General features: G+C 35.7%; 1 protein-coding gene across 1 annotated transcript in view; it reads right to left on the bottom strand.

The window, feature by feature from the left end:
- Positions 1 to 15,192, bottom strand: part of GLT1D1 (glycosyltransferase 1 domain containing 1) — a 56,492-nt gene that overhangs the window by 29,734 nt on the left and 11,566 nt on the right. Inside the window, exons 4-6 of the mRNA XM_049806358.1 lie at positions 10,569 to 10,620; positions 5,651 to 5,687; positions 4,424 to 4,480 (exon numbers count right to left, since the gene is read on the bottom strand). Coding sequence (XP_049662315.1) covers positions 4,424 to 4,480; positions 5,651 to 5,687; positions 10,569 to 10,620 — 146 coding nt within the window. The remainder of the gene's footprint in view (positions 1 to 4,423; positions 4,481 to 5,650; positions 5,688 to 10,568; positions 10,621 to 15,192) is intronic.

Genomic DNA, 15,192 nt, shown 5'->3' with positions numbered 1-15,192 from the left:
TGATTTTTCATTCAAAGTTATTATTTTGGACCTGAACCAAAACCTCACAAAGCCAAAGTTCTTAAAATGTGTTCATTCCTTTACAGCTTAAAATCCAATTGGTACTAGAGGTTAAGTATATTTTATCAAGTATATCAATATTGAACTTACAGGTTATAATTTAGGATAGAAAGATTGCCCAGTAACGTAAAAAAACAGCCTGAGGTCAAAGTATTTCTTATTAATATTAGGTCAAGGATGATCAAAGATTTTAAGATTAATTTTCCAACCCTTGATTTCACGTTCACTGTTGTATTCTATGGACCTTTAGAGAACAGGACCAAGTCCATATTATTTGGGCTTAGTGATCCATTTTTGGTTTTGTTCTGAAACAAAATCTAAGCCATGATGAGATGGTGAGGGTAAATAACCCTTCTCATTTTCCTTTCTGTTCACTTTGAACCACAGCAGATCTTTAACTCCGCTTGAAAATTGTTCATCTATCCATCTCAAAGTATTAACTGATCTCCTAGAAAAGGAAATCCATATGCTTATTGCTGAGATTTCAGTCTCTAAGATGGTTACTTTATTTTCTTGAATTTGAAACACAGATAAATTTGCCCAACTCTGGCGTGTAATTTTGATACTCTAAATCTTTTAATTCGTAGTTATTCTTTACATTCATCTCCCTACACACAGCAGAAATACCACACATCATTAGCTCTTTCAGTCTCTTGGTACCAAGAGTTTGATTTTGTGTCTCTTTCACAAGTCAACTACTGAAAACAAGCTGCTCAGACCAGCCAAGATCTCCAGCTTGTTTGACATGGTGGTATCCTACTGCAGTACAGCTTCAACATGCTATCTCACTTTATACTGACTCTGAAGTTCCTGTAATTGAAGTCACTGGTGACACAAAACTTTGACAATTATTAGCCCAATTAGGTCTTATTTCAGCAACATACTTAACCACTTGCAGATCTCGAACATTTATTAATGTTTTATGAAGTTGAGCTTTTATTTTACAAAGCAATTTGTTTCTTAGAAATTAAGGGGAAGTGAAGTAATAATTATATCCAAAGTGTTTATACTGCCATGCACATTCAATAAGTGTATAACTGCTAGAGTTGCTGATATGTTTGTGAAGACAACAGAAATTAAATGAACCTGTTAACTTCCAGGGGCAGGCTACTAATCCAGAAAAATTAGACTGCAAAATTCCCCAGCAATCCTTTTCTCCCCTGTTTCTCATTATTACTAACAGATCAGGCAACAAAAAAGCTCTATGCTTTCAGATCTGTTGGGGAACGCAGTTTACTGCTGCTATCACATCATTATTTCTATGGTCAGCTATATCTGCACAAACTTTTACTATTTAATTTTTCTTATGTAGGTGTTTTTTTCCAGCATAGCTTTAGGAAAATATAATGCCTCTGTAAAATGCTGTCTGTGTCATGACAGGTTATGTAAACTTTTCAAGCTCTGAAAATAGCCGTGCTATGAAGCAGAAATTATCTGAGAGTAGAAAAAGCAAACTACAAAAGTACGTTGCATATTTTATTTGATAGTGCAATAAGCATCTGATCCTATGATTCTATGTCACCTTCCAGGAAACCAGTTTTTAGTCTTATCTGTTGGGTAAACAAGCTTTCTCAGTTCATTAGTATAGACTTTGTTAGTTATCTATATCTTCTAATCACATGATGTCTAAGTGTTTATTAGGGTTTACATCTTATGAGCTTCAGCCGCATTCCAAAGAAATCAAAAGGAGCCTTTCATCACGGTATGATGACATCAAGCCTGTCTGTGATCTTAAGTAGCTATGCTCCATCCTTGAGCTAAGTTGTTAGAGATCAGTCTCAGCTTTCACATTTACTTAGACTGTCTTGCCATTTTCTGTCAATCAATTTACAGCAAAAGCCTGAACTTCCATTGTCTCTCTCAAGTCTATAGATAGGCATCTAAAATTGCTAACAAAACTGATTACCCTGTATATAGATTCCTGTATTAAAAGGTCAGAGAAAAAGATTTTGATCATCTGGTCTGACCTCCAGACTGACATAGGCTGTAACACTTCCCTAATTAGTCTGAGTTACTAAATACACTGAAAACATTTTCTTCTTAAAGCCTGGACCACTGCTGCTTACTGTCTCTCATCCACCTAAGACAAACTCTGTGAAGCTGACTGTAACCAGAATGCAAATTCACTTTTAAACTCCTAGATTTAGCCAATAAATGTTTTAACAGCCAGCCACTGAAAATACTGCAACTAGGAGCTAGCACACTAACACTACACAAACATCATCTCCACAACTCTCAAGTCAGCTGTTGAGACTATGATTCCTGTACTGAGATTGTATTGCACACATAATAACAACAACGAAACCTTTCACAGCACTGCTTCAATTTGTGTTAGGTGATTGCTATTTATGTTAGTGACCTAAACTATCAAATGAAATGTACAAAAAGCTGGGATTCTTTAGCTTTTGGTTTAGTACCATTCACATTTGGGGGCTGGGGGGAAGTCTGCCACAGTAAAATGTATTTGATGCATTCTGCCACCCACTTAAATCTACCATTAAATTCTTTCCGAAGCCATTATACTGATTTAAAGAGACTATTTATGTACTGGTGTTATATTTAACATAAGTCAAATGTTAAGGCTTTTCTATGACTAAAAAAAATCAGTACAAAGAATATTCGTAAGAAGTCTGTTCTATGAAAAAAAAGTCTTGAAATATTCTGAAGAGCTTATTTCATTTTAAAGAATAACTTGAAAACACATGGCCTGATCACCAAGGATGTTTAACATTGATGGCTAGAATGTATTATAATTTGCATTTTAGGGCATGTGCTGTTTCTTTACATTCAGCCCTGGGAATCCTGAATTTGACAAATGTTCAAGGATACTGCTAAAGATACAGGTAAGAGTTATCTGGAGAAATATTTCCCACAAAAATCATTAAATGCCTTTAGATATGGAATAGAAATTCAGGGAAAAAAGTCTTAAAAAAAAAAAAAAGAGGTGAATGAGATTGGATAGCTTTATCTGTATAAAAGCTAGGGATCTTTTCAAGTGTACTTCATTGTGCAAGCCTACACTATCAAAATCACATTCTTCTGAGCAAAACTGCCTTCTATTTTTGATAGTTTTCTACTGATTGCTCCAAGTTTAGTAGAATTTTAAACACTTTGAAACTGCAGATCCCCAGAGAAGCAATTCAGTGGGAACTCCTAATTAGTCTGTGGTAAGCACAAAGGTACAGCCAAAAAACCTGCCTCCATGTGCATTATTAAAAGAAGTGGAAATTGTAGGCTGCCACCAGAGATGGACATAGAGACAAGACTGGTGAGACAAATGAGATGAAACAGTCATAAAAAACAATCCTGAATAATCTGATGCCAGCTTTCAAGTTATTATTTAACAGGCACAGATGTTACAGTCACATTTTCATTTGCTTTTCGTGTACATTATGAATTATTTTGCACTTTTGCATTAGTATACATTAGGCAAAAAACTGTCTCTAATATATTAGATGAAATGCAGTTTAGAGGGAGCTTCCCCCTCCTCAATCTGTTGACTGCTCTTTTAATCACAAAATGGTTGGACGTGAGAGCCAATCAACACTAAGGCTATGCGAGCAAGTGACAAATCATTTCACTTCAGAAAATTATTAATCTTAGTAGTGCTGTGCTTGTGCGCCGTGATTTACTGAGAGCAAAATAACCTCACAATGCTCAATTTAAAATTGGACACCAGTTTTGAATAATGGCACATATTTACTGATGTGATAAAGCAACTGACTAGTGAGGATTCATTTGTAACAGAGGGAACAGCTGTACTATCAGAGATGAGATTGATGAATATAATATTGAAATACTTTTACCACAGTAAAATGCCCACAAATTCTTCTTTTGGGGAAAGGCAGCTGGAGCAATTAAAGCATTGCCAAGATCAGGTGACTTTAAATTAGGTCATCTGCCTCACATGGCATTACTTTGGTGAAAACAGAGACAGGCTCAAGACCAAATAATAAATTGTCAACACATACTTCCCTTCTTCACCACTTCTTCACTTCACCTGCTCTTCTACAAAAGACATCCACAGTTTCCATCTCACAGCTGTAAAGCACAGCATGCTCAGGTATTGCTGCTTCGGTCTAACTTACCTTCTAAGGGACATTGACCCATATGTCATGACCATTTTACCTTTTGGTGCAATTCAGCCCTGGACGGACCAGAAATCTGGAGGCAGTCTGGGCAGTTTTTTAACCAGGCTAATCTGATCGATATTCTTTCTGAATGTAATATTAGAGTTTTTAATTTTCCGTATCATTAAGTCATTTTATTATATAATCAGTTAACCTTCATGTTCTAAATTTCTTTCATCATTGACATCTACTAAGAATAAATATAGTGAATAGAGAAAAAAGGTGAGGTTTACCTGCATTTTGTAGAAATCTATACCAGTCAAATGTTTCACTGGGTGTAGTCTTAATTCCTGTGTTGAAAAAAAAGAGAAACACAACATGTTTGATTGGTCCCTGGATGGCTGAACTATGGTTCTTGAGGTCTTGCCCTAAGAAAACAGTATTTCTGTTAAGCACACTGAATTCCACACACAGCTGTTCCCACCTCAATTTTTTCTCATCCCAACATCAGGTTGTCTGCACAATCCTTCTGTAGTCATCAGACTGAAATTCAACTGAAAATTTTCTACTTGCACAGTGTATGAACTTCTTTAGCAACCGAGGGAATTAAGCTCACTTACAACATGCTAAATTTGACCTTCTAAAATCTACATATGAGATAATACTATCTGAGGGAGCATATTATTCCAAAACAGATACAGGTCAGCTGAGACCCAAGTCCTTAACATAAGGCAAAGAAAGTAAGTTAAATTTATATCAAAATTAAATATAATCTAAACTGAATATTAATTTATTTGTTTTGCCTTATGTTAAAGATTAATTATTTTACTAATGAAACTATTTTATAAATTTATTTAATCTCTCAGTTAACTATTACCCCACAAGAGGCTTAAATATAGACTAAATATGGGCTAAATAGACCTCACAATGAGTTAGTTTAACATAACAGGTTTTTTATTTTCTTTGAAAGTAAAATATACAAAATGGAATGAGTTTTGGAATCTGCAGACAGTTATTTGTAGATAAATAAAATCAGGTGCTGTAGCTTAAGTAATCACATCTAAAATGCTGAGCTGAGTGTTCCCTAGACTACTCACTTAAGTATTATATTTTGGATTAGATACTTGTTGGGTGTCATTTAGCTGGGAACTCAACTTAAAGCATTTAAAGGAATTTGGAGTTTCAGAGAATAATCATTCAGCATCAAAACTTCCATATGCTTTGGAGAAAGCTCGGTGTTACCTTACATGTTACCTTATCTTTCAGATTCCTACTGTAAAGAATCTGGGAAAACTTTTTTTAAAAGCACCAAATGAGTTGAAAATTTAAGCTAAGAGACTGAACTATTGCCTCAATTGATGTCAATGGCAAAAAGCTCAATTTCAGTGGAGCCAGGACTTCAAATCCCATACCCATTTCAGCAAAATATTTCCGGGGTAAAGAAGGTAGATACATAAAGATACAGGTACCAAACACTTGATTCAAATAAATTGAATGCCTTAGTATTTCAAAACTCTCACCTTGAGTTTGGACATATATTTTCTGCCTAGCATCTGGCTTTAAAGAGAAGGAGAAGAAAAGTAACTTTCATAGTTCACGATAAAAGATCTGTTCACTCTTCAAAAAAACCCAATCAGTATAGCAAAATGCACATCAGCGTAATTTTCTTTCGACTATTAAAAATCAAAACAGACTGTTAGAAAGATACATTTAAGTAACACCAAAAGCCAAGTCAGCAATGTAAATTACATTTACTATGAACACTTACAGTAACAATGAATCAATTTTGCAATTAACACAATCATCAAGTTAGTACAAACATACCTTTTAGTTTATCTCTGTATCCTTTCTCATAATCATTAACCTGCTTACTGCATAGAAAATTAAAATATTTTCTTAGAAGAGAAAGATTTTCCACTACGGAACAGCCCTAGTTCCCAAAATATGTTAGTCTTAAAGGAAAAATTATAGCTGGTTTCAAAACCACAGTCTACATTCATCCGTAATAGAATTTTTAAACAGATCAGGCACGAAACAAACCCATTTACCTCTAAACTTTTCCAAAATTGCTGTAAAATATATGTAGATTGTCTGTATGGGAAAACTGGCCAGGAGCAGAATATTCCCAAATAAAAATTGCATAAGAAATCATTTTAAAATAGCTATAGCAAAAGAGGTAATTACTACACTTCCAAAGTTACTCCTGAAGTGCTGCTACGCTAATTCTTTCATTTAGGTGATTAAATAAGCAAGTTCCTATTTCAATATCTTTCTATAACTTGAACCACGAATTTGTGGAATACATTTTTTTTCAGGAAAACATTGAAATATTCTTGGTGATGTTTCCACACTGAAAAAAAAACCCCAAACCCAACCAAAAAAACAACACCACCACTCCCCAGCAAACAAGCAGAGTTTCTTGAGCTCAAAGTATTTGTGTAAAACTTTGTGTTCAGACAATTCCTAGGTGTTCTAAAAGCACTGGTTGCTATACCTGTAAAGGAGTAAGCTAAGGAGGGTATTACTCAACCGGTGTAATCTCCAATAGATTTGCTCGATATAACCTTGAATGTTCCAGTTTGATATTATATTCCTTCACGAATTTCACCTAATGCTATCGCTTAATCATAGTGTCCAGAATTGCACAACCTTCTTTAGAGCACCAGTCTTTGCTATCTTGAGACTGAATCTTGCCTCTTCCTACATTTCATTATGTAGAGAGGCACAGTCCTAGCAGGCTGCAACTCTCGGAGTCGTTGACTATTTGCCTGTGATGGCTCTTTCTGAAGTGCAGATGGAAAAAGGGCTACTAAGTTTCCCCTCCAACCATTCCACTTTTGAATGCTGGGATACACTGCTAATACACTGAACTCTTCAAGCTAAATATTGCTATGCAGACTTGCCTCTTAATGTGGAAAGTTGTTGGAATAACAGAGTTAGCCAAGGCAGAGCATCCCGTATACCAGTGCATCATGTCAACCTGCACGTTAGTCTTCCCTTCTCCTCTCCCACCCCCTCCCCATCCTTAGCAGATTGCAAAATCACACCTGCAGGATAATGACTTGAAGGCAGGAAGAGAACTTGTATTAGGAGAACAAGAATTAATGCAGAAACAAACTGTTAAGCAACCAATTCCCGTGCCAGACAGCTCAGGAAATAAGAAGCCAAGGAAGTGATTTTTTAATTTTTTTTTTACTTGCATTTTGTTTTTCTATCACTCCTATGTGACTGCCCCTCCAGGCCACTGCCCAGTCGTAACAGTCTATTTATTTATTAAAAATGAACTGGGAAAAGAAATGGATAGAAAAGAGGTCATAAAAAGTGAATAGTCATCAACAAGCGGTTCACAGATGGGAAGGAGGTGGTTTCTGAGAATCAGAGTGAATTAACTAAGTCACAAAATCTACACAAAGAAGCAGCAAATCCACACGTAAATGAAGTGAAGGAAAAAACAACACTTTATGCTACAGTGGAAGACTAGGGATATTCTATGGACTTTATCTTTCAAAAGCTATATGAACTTTTGTGTTCAAAGCAATTAAAAATAAGAAAAAATGGTTTAATAGGTTACTTTATTACTTAACATTTCTCAGGTCTACTCTTATCTATGAATAAGTAGCATTTCAAATAACATTGGATCTTCCAATCCTAAAAAAAGCTTCGCAAACAATGGAGACAGCATTGCAAGCTGGAGGCCAACCTCAGAATTTGAATTTGCAGGACAAGTGGGATAGCTGAAATTCAGTGCTAGATGCACATATATGCAACAAAAGAGAAGGTGGAAAAAAGCAGATGGGGCAGAGGGCAGCTTAAGCCAGCCTTGCCTCCATAGCTGACATAGCACATAGTTCTGCCTCAGACTCTGGTAGGTGAAGATAGGGTTTTTGTTCCCTAAAACCACCAAGTTTCAAAAATAAGCTTAAGTTAAGGATCTGGTTTCATGCTCTGCTGGACCTTTAATGGCTTACAGTGAGTATAATCCTGCTGGGGCTTGGATCATCAAGTAGAAAATAGCAGGAATACTGTGGAACAGGGCATACAGATGTATTCACACTTTATAGATCAATTTTCTGTTATGTTCTTTATTTTAAATTGTCTTGAGGAGAATGGAAAAATGAAATTGAATGCTAATAAAACCGGCTTAGGTAATTCTTATGCACCAGTTTTACACTACTGAAATAAAACACTGACTGTAAGCACAAGATCTTTTACAGTATTTCAAACTTACTTGGAATACAGATTATTACAAATGCTGTATTATGTGCTGCATAATTAAAGATAATTTATCCAACGTAATAGAAAAGAATTTGTTGGGAGATACAGCCCTTGAGCACAGTGCAATTGCTTACATGTTCGTAATTTAAATTCTTAATTGACTAACTAATAAAGCACACATTAGAGGAATAATGCAATTCACATTAGTGTGAGTTAATATGTAAAAAGTGTTAATATTCTGTGACCTATGTATGGAAGGATGTATTCATATTCTTCACTGTCTGAAAGTAAATGTGTCACATTTGCTCTTACCCTTTATATGATGATACAGCTGGAAAAAGAACTCAAACCCCCAGCACTTAAGACACAGGTTAGCAGGTGGTATTTCATTTTAGGACTTGACAGACTTGCCTCCAATTCCCTGACTGCCACAGACTTTCTCCAAAAAACTGAGTGAGTCTCATAGGCCCACAGCACAAAGGTGTTTAGGTAAAATCAAAGTTCAGTACTTAAAAACATTTGAGGTACTGATTTCAAAATCATTTCAAAGTTCAAATTTGTTTCTCCTCCTTATACTGTTACTTTTGCCTTTTTCTTGCATAAGATCTATGACAGAAGCTGTGCCCTTTCATGTTTACCTATCATGACGTTCACTGTAGTAACTACTAAAACCAAATTATATTTGTCATGTAAATACCAGCTCCTATGTCTGCTCATATATACTTTTAATGGAAATAGATTTAAAAAAAAAAATCAATTCATGCTGAAACAAAGTATTGAGTTTTAAATTGTTCTGTTGTGCAAGCTCCACCTCTAAGTGATTTTTTTTTTTTTAGGCAAGGGTGTATTAATGATCATATTATGATGCAAATTAGAACTGAAGAGATACCAAGCAGTTAGTTTCTACTTCTTGCATTTATTGTTCAACTTCAGCTGATGTTTCACAAGATGAGGTGAGGGCAGCTAACAGCTCACTGCAGCTGGAAGAGGATGGTCCTGCCTTGGTCTTTTTATCCCAGTATGTTGCCCCTTACTGTCCTCCAGATAGTTACTTCTTACCCTTCACTGGATCTGGTGCTCAGTGAAGCTCTCTGTAATCCATTACTAGTCTTTAGCCAACAAGTTAGTTGGAAAGCTAATGTTGCACAGAAAATCAGCTGGGCCATCGAGCTGGATCAGCAAGCCCTACTGTCCGGTGTGGAGTTTTTCACAGGTTACCAGTGCAGCCTGACACGACCCAAAAGCACTCCTTGTACTCAAATGACTGGCAGCTCTTTATTGTCTTACGCCGCTCTTCAGCAACCAGGATTGAGGACTGTCTACTTCAAGGATTTGTCTCAATTTTCTCCACTGGCAGTCTGCCATCAACTCAACCACGTAACGGTAAAAATGTTGACCCAGACTATTTTCAAACAGGAGCATCAGATACTAAAAATAATTGCACTGAATGTCTGAAGGAGACTTGCAACACAGCAAATGCAATGGTGCCTACTAAATGAAGAAAAGAAAAACAACCATTATTACTGCCAGTTCTTTGCTGGCTAAATAATCTCCTTAAAATACATTGCCAAATTTATTTAACCACTATACTGTCGGATGAAAATAATTTAATTCAGTATTTTTCCATATATCATTCAGTACAGTGTGTTTTGTTTTATTTTCAGGAGGAGAGATGAATTTTAACAAAGTTAAGTGCTATTTATGTGCTACATATCCCTCAAGGCCTGGTCAACAGGGCTGTATATCACATATTGCTGGGCTTAGCATAACTTCAATTTTAGCTCTGAAGTTCACCTTAAGAAGTTCATTCTACTCCCAGTGTTGACAAAACAAGTATTTTCAAATTATTCGTCCAAGTTCTTTATTGTAAGTAAAGCTGTGTAGTGAAATTTTGGCAACATAAAGTTTATTAAATGATGGAAAAAGAAACAATATATGCATATGGCATCAGAAGAGACTCGATAACAACAGCAATGATTAGTTTTAAATGTTACAGAGAAGCACTTCCTAAACTGCTGGATACTCTTCTCAAATATTAAACAGCTTTTAAATGCCAGATCTATTTGACCTGTCGAAATACATAAATATGAAATGCTTTCTCTGAAAGGAAAAACAGGAATAGAGAATATGAAGATTATTACAATTCTCTAGCATTTAGAAAACATTTTAGGAGAATGCATAGTTGATAATACTATAAGCATCACCATCATCATGTAAACTTACCCACTCTGCTGCTGCCAGTTCCTTCATTTTCATCGTGAAAGCCACTGCAAATCTAGTTAAATGGACAAAAATAGTTGGGATCATCTGCTTAAAGTGTTTAAACATAAACCCAGAAGTGTACTTCAGAAAAAAAATCTTTGTAAGCACAAACAGAAGAGGCTTATAAAAATGATTATAGATGGAAAGACAGAAAGCAGGCTTTCTCTTTGTTTTACCAGAAAACAGTGGTAAAGCAAATGGTATCTCTTCAGGCTTTACAACTTAGAGCTCTTGGGGAGCTAAAGTGAAGACTTCTTAAAGTAAGGGAAAACCCAAATAATGGGAACATCCCCCACTTTATCTAGATTAATATATACAGCTCCAGTACTGAGTTAGCATTTCCTGTTTTCTACATCATTGCAAGTTGCAATATCCCTCTTCGCAACCAGAAGCTTAGGTAAGAAGGGATCTTAAGTCCAGTTACTTTCATACTATTGTTATTTGACAATACCCAGTCCCACTATTTGCAACTCATTGCAACTGAGTTTAATTCAAATGAGTGGATGGATTTTTTTAAAAACTTTCCCCAATGTTCTCTCCTTATTTCTTTGTCAAAGCTGTCAATGAGAAACAAACATCTGAGAGACCAAAATGGTGTTCTTCAGGAAATATATCAGAATTAAATAAACTAAAAAAGAAGAAAGATGATTCAGTCATTGGGCTTCAGCTCTGGAATCTCACAGACTTGGGACACTCAGCTCTGTAGCTCTGAATGTTAATTAAGCATCTGCAGTGGAGATGAAATTTGCAGTGCTGAGTTAGACACCTGATATTCCTTTAGAATAAATAGGGAAGAATTGGGTGCCCAGAAATGAGATTTACCACAGCCGTCATTTCAGGCAAAGAGACAGTTACACTAGCCAGACATAATACTGATAGAAGGGCATTTTGACTGTTCTCTGGTTAAGACTTTTCTTTGTTATGAGAAGGGCATTTAAATGAATGAACTGTAGAACAGTATATGAACAACATCTACTCCTCCTCTGTAATATATATAAATCATAACACCAAAGTAAGAACAAGCAAACAAAAGTGTACTTTAATAACTTAACAGCTAGGGTTTTCATCTGGGAGGGAGAAGAGAATCCTATTCCCAAGCTTACTTCCACTTTTTCCCTTATGGCTGTTTATAATGGCTCATCTGGACTTCTACTTATGTGCCTTTGAGAAATGTATGTAGTACTCTATCATTCCACATAACAGAAGAGTTATGTCAGAGACCATTTAAAAGCAGCATTGATATAAACAGTTTTCATTTTTGGGTGTCTCATTACAGAGAGACTTCAGCCACAGAAGTCTGATTTCTAAATGTACTAGCTAAACAAGTTAATCTTACTGGGAGCTTGATGTAATACCAAGAAGTCATATGAGATATTTTTATGGAGTCAGAGTTAATAAGGAATCTCGGTTCAGAAGAGATCTTAAGAACATGCTGGGCTTTAATATAGCTTTTAAGTTGTGATGAAATACAAACACATGCTTTGACTGTTCTTAAATGGAACTTGAGTGTTAACTGGAACCACAAATGGGACCATTTCTGAAGACTATCAGTCCTGTGGAACAGAAATGTTTGAACACCTCCTTCATATGAGACATAATGTGTCTGCTCAGCAAAATTCCTTTTTTAAAATTGCTTTTATAGATACTGAATATAAAACAGGGGTTATCACATATTATGCTTATGATTCGGTGTTTCTTTTTCATAGAATTAATGTAATGTTTCTGTCCTGAGCCAACCCTACGATATCTCAATGGTTAGAGATGAAGCATATTGCTAAGTCACAACTAAAACAGTACTTTTGCATTAGAGATTTTATAATTTGAGGACATGAAATCACAGTCATTCATTAGAAGTCACATAAATGCTGAATTATAACTCCTACTGTTGTTTGTTGAAACAAACCTTATTCCCATACATTTGTTTTGTAGTATCTGCTTTATGGTACTACAGTGAATTTCACATATACAACTTGACAGCTTTAAGGTTATTAAAGCCTTTGCAAATGCTTGTTTTGTTAAGTTGCACATGCTCCCTTTCCAGTTTTTGCAATTATACTTTCAATACATCACATTAACAAGCAGAAAAAAACCTGTTGCTCCTAAGTCTACAAAATACTGTTCAATAGAAAAAAATACCCTAGAGGAGTACAACCACCATTTAGAGGAATTTGATTAAAAATGAAACAGTCATTATAAAGCTAGACAGTGTTCAATACTTTGTTTTATGGAATGTGGTGGTATATTGTACTGGACAAGTAATCTACAATTCATGATACCTTCTGCTTAGAACCCTGCAATCAATAAAGAGAAAAAAAAAATCAATGTTTCTTTTAATAACTATACAATGAATAATACTAGTGATAATACTGGAGAAGAGATCCATTCAGAATAACTTCTAGAAAACCGAATTACTTTTCCTGTAGCAGAGAAAATATTATGAACTACATAAGGATGCACTAATATATTTTGAAACATCATAGGAAATCCAAGTTACTAAACTATACTTCAAGTTCCTAACTAAATTATCATTAAAAAAACATTCAGTAAAGCACAGGTTTTGCATAAGCTATATTAGCTATATTTGTGACAGATCATATTTTAAACACAGAACTGGATCAAATGAACACGCTCAGAGTTTCTGGTTTTATATACTTTTTATTTTGCATAGTGCTGAAATTTAACTGACACATTAGGTATCTTTCTTCCTTCAGACCTGTTTAAAGAATAACTTCTGATTATTTGATAGCAAAAGTAAACAAGTATATAAATTTTGTCTTGAATGGGGCCTTAAGTTGCTTTCCAACTACAAGTCACACTCAGACATAAGAACATCTCCTAATGATTTTTCAATGAGTGTGATTAAGTGCTGTCTTTAAAATCTGTTTACCTACCACATTTTATACGGCACTACAGACAGAACAGCATATCTATGCCAGCATTAAGTTAGCTAATAATACCTAGAACATATAGTGGTATTAGCAAAGATAAAACTTCGAGATATAAGCCTGCTGCAGATTCTGTATGCATTTCCTCATTGCTAACATGAACCAAAATCCATACTGCTGTATCTGAACCACTGTAGTTATCTGTCTTACCTAGAATGCTGTGATGAATGAACGGAGATTGTATCCTGAGCAAGCTCTGTTCAGCAAGGTATTTAAGCTCTCCTAGAGTAAGTATGCAAGCAGTACATCTGGATTTGATAAGACATTCCAGATGCTTAAATTTTATCTCACCTGGTACACTTGGGGACCCCTTCGCTTCTGCAGAGCTCAATTCTGGAGTGATGACTCTTCAGAGTACTCAAGCCAACAGAAGCTCAGGCACATATAGTTCCATGAGGCTGAGTGACCTGCTGTGGCAACTTATTGCCACCAAAAAGACACCCCTGTTGTATCCTTCCACAAGCTGACTTTTCTTATTAAAGGGGTAGAAAACTAACCCAGAAAAAAAGAAAAGAAGCTAATTTTATGCCATTTAGTGAGTTAAACCTGCTCAGAAAGCAGTCCAATCCTGGCACAGGGAAGGGGGGATCACACAGCCATAAGCAAGAGAAAGGAAAAGAAGAGGAAGAGAGGCAGCAATAGAGCCATCCCTGCCATCAGTGAGCTATTACGCTGACTACACATCAAGTGACAACCTTAGCCTCTATCTTGGTAAGACTTAAGCTATCTATTAAATTAATTGAATCCAATCCATCGGAAGCTTTACATACACAAAACACTTTAGTTTCCCATAAGAAAAGGGCTTACTGGCCCACCATGGATGTGATCAAACACTGTTGAAGTCAACAGACCTTTGGATCAAGCAGAAGGAAACTTCTTTTCTGGGGATGTTGAAACATGAGAAATTCTGCAAAATCCTTTTTGGGTTTTAGTAATCTTCTCTGATTTCTGATCAGTTCTTGAAGTACATTTGATGACTACACTGACATATCACTACAACTTTTCAGACTTTAAAACACCTTGAAAATACTCTGTTGTCAATTCACCTAAAAAAACTGAGAGACTTGGCTTAAAGAATTTTTTCAATCTCTGCTGCTTTGTTCATGTATCTAGAGAAAGGATTGCATTAGCAGGAAAAAAAGAACAAAAGTTCTTTATAGTTGAGTCACCTGCTTTTCAATCAAGCACTCTGTCAACAAGCTAAATGTGAGGCCTCTGAGAACAGGTTTGATTCTGTGATCCAACAGGACAAATACCAGTTATTTTTAGTTGTCGTCTCACTTAAGTCAAACTGCTGGGCACCTTGGTCTGTATGTGCATAAGATATGTTAGTTCCAATACAGAATATTTTATACGTTTGAATGCATGTAACATAAACCAGAATTTACTAAAAAACAGAGGTTTAAAAAAAAAACAACTTGGAGCAACATTTAGCACTTCTGGCACAGGGCCTTGGCAAATGAGGTCCAACCTTGCTTAGGCTAATAATATTACTACAATAAGATTTAATGAGAATATTCATACCTCCACTGCTAACAAAGATTTGCTATTTAAATAATTATACCTCCACCACTAACTCACCTCCACTACTAAAGATTCACTATTTAAATCCTGTGTATCAGTCATTTCATGGCTAGGAT

This window comes from Accipiter gentilis, chromosome 7 (assembly GCF_929443795.1).
Source record: "Accipiter gentilis chromosome 7, bAccGen1.1, whole genome shotgun sequence".
Classification (NCBI taxonomy): Eukaryota; Metazoa; Chordata; class Aves; order Accipitriformes; family Accipitridae; genus Astur; species Astur gentilis.
The sequence above is the reverse complement of the archived record's forward strand: the minus strand, read 5'-3'. Positions and strand labels throughout refer to the sequence as shown.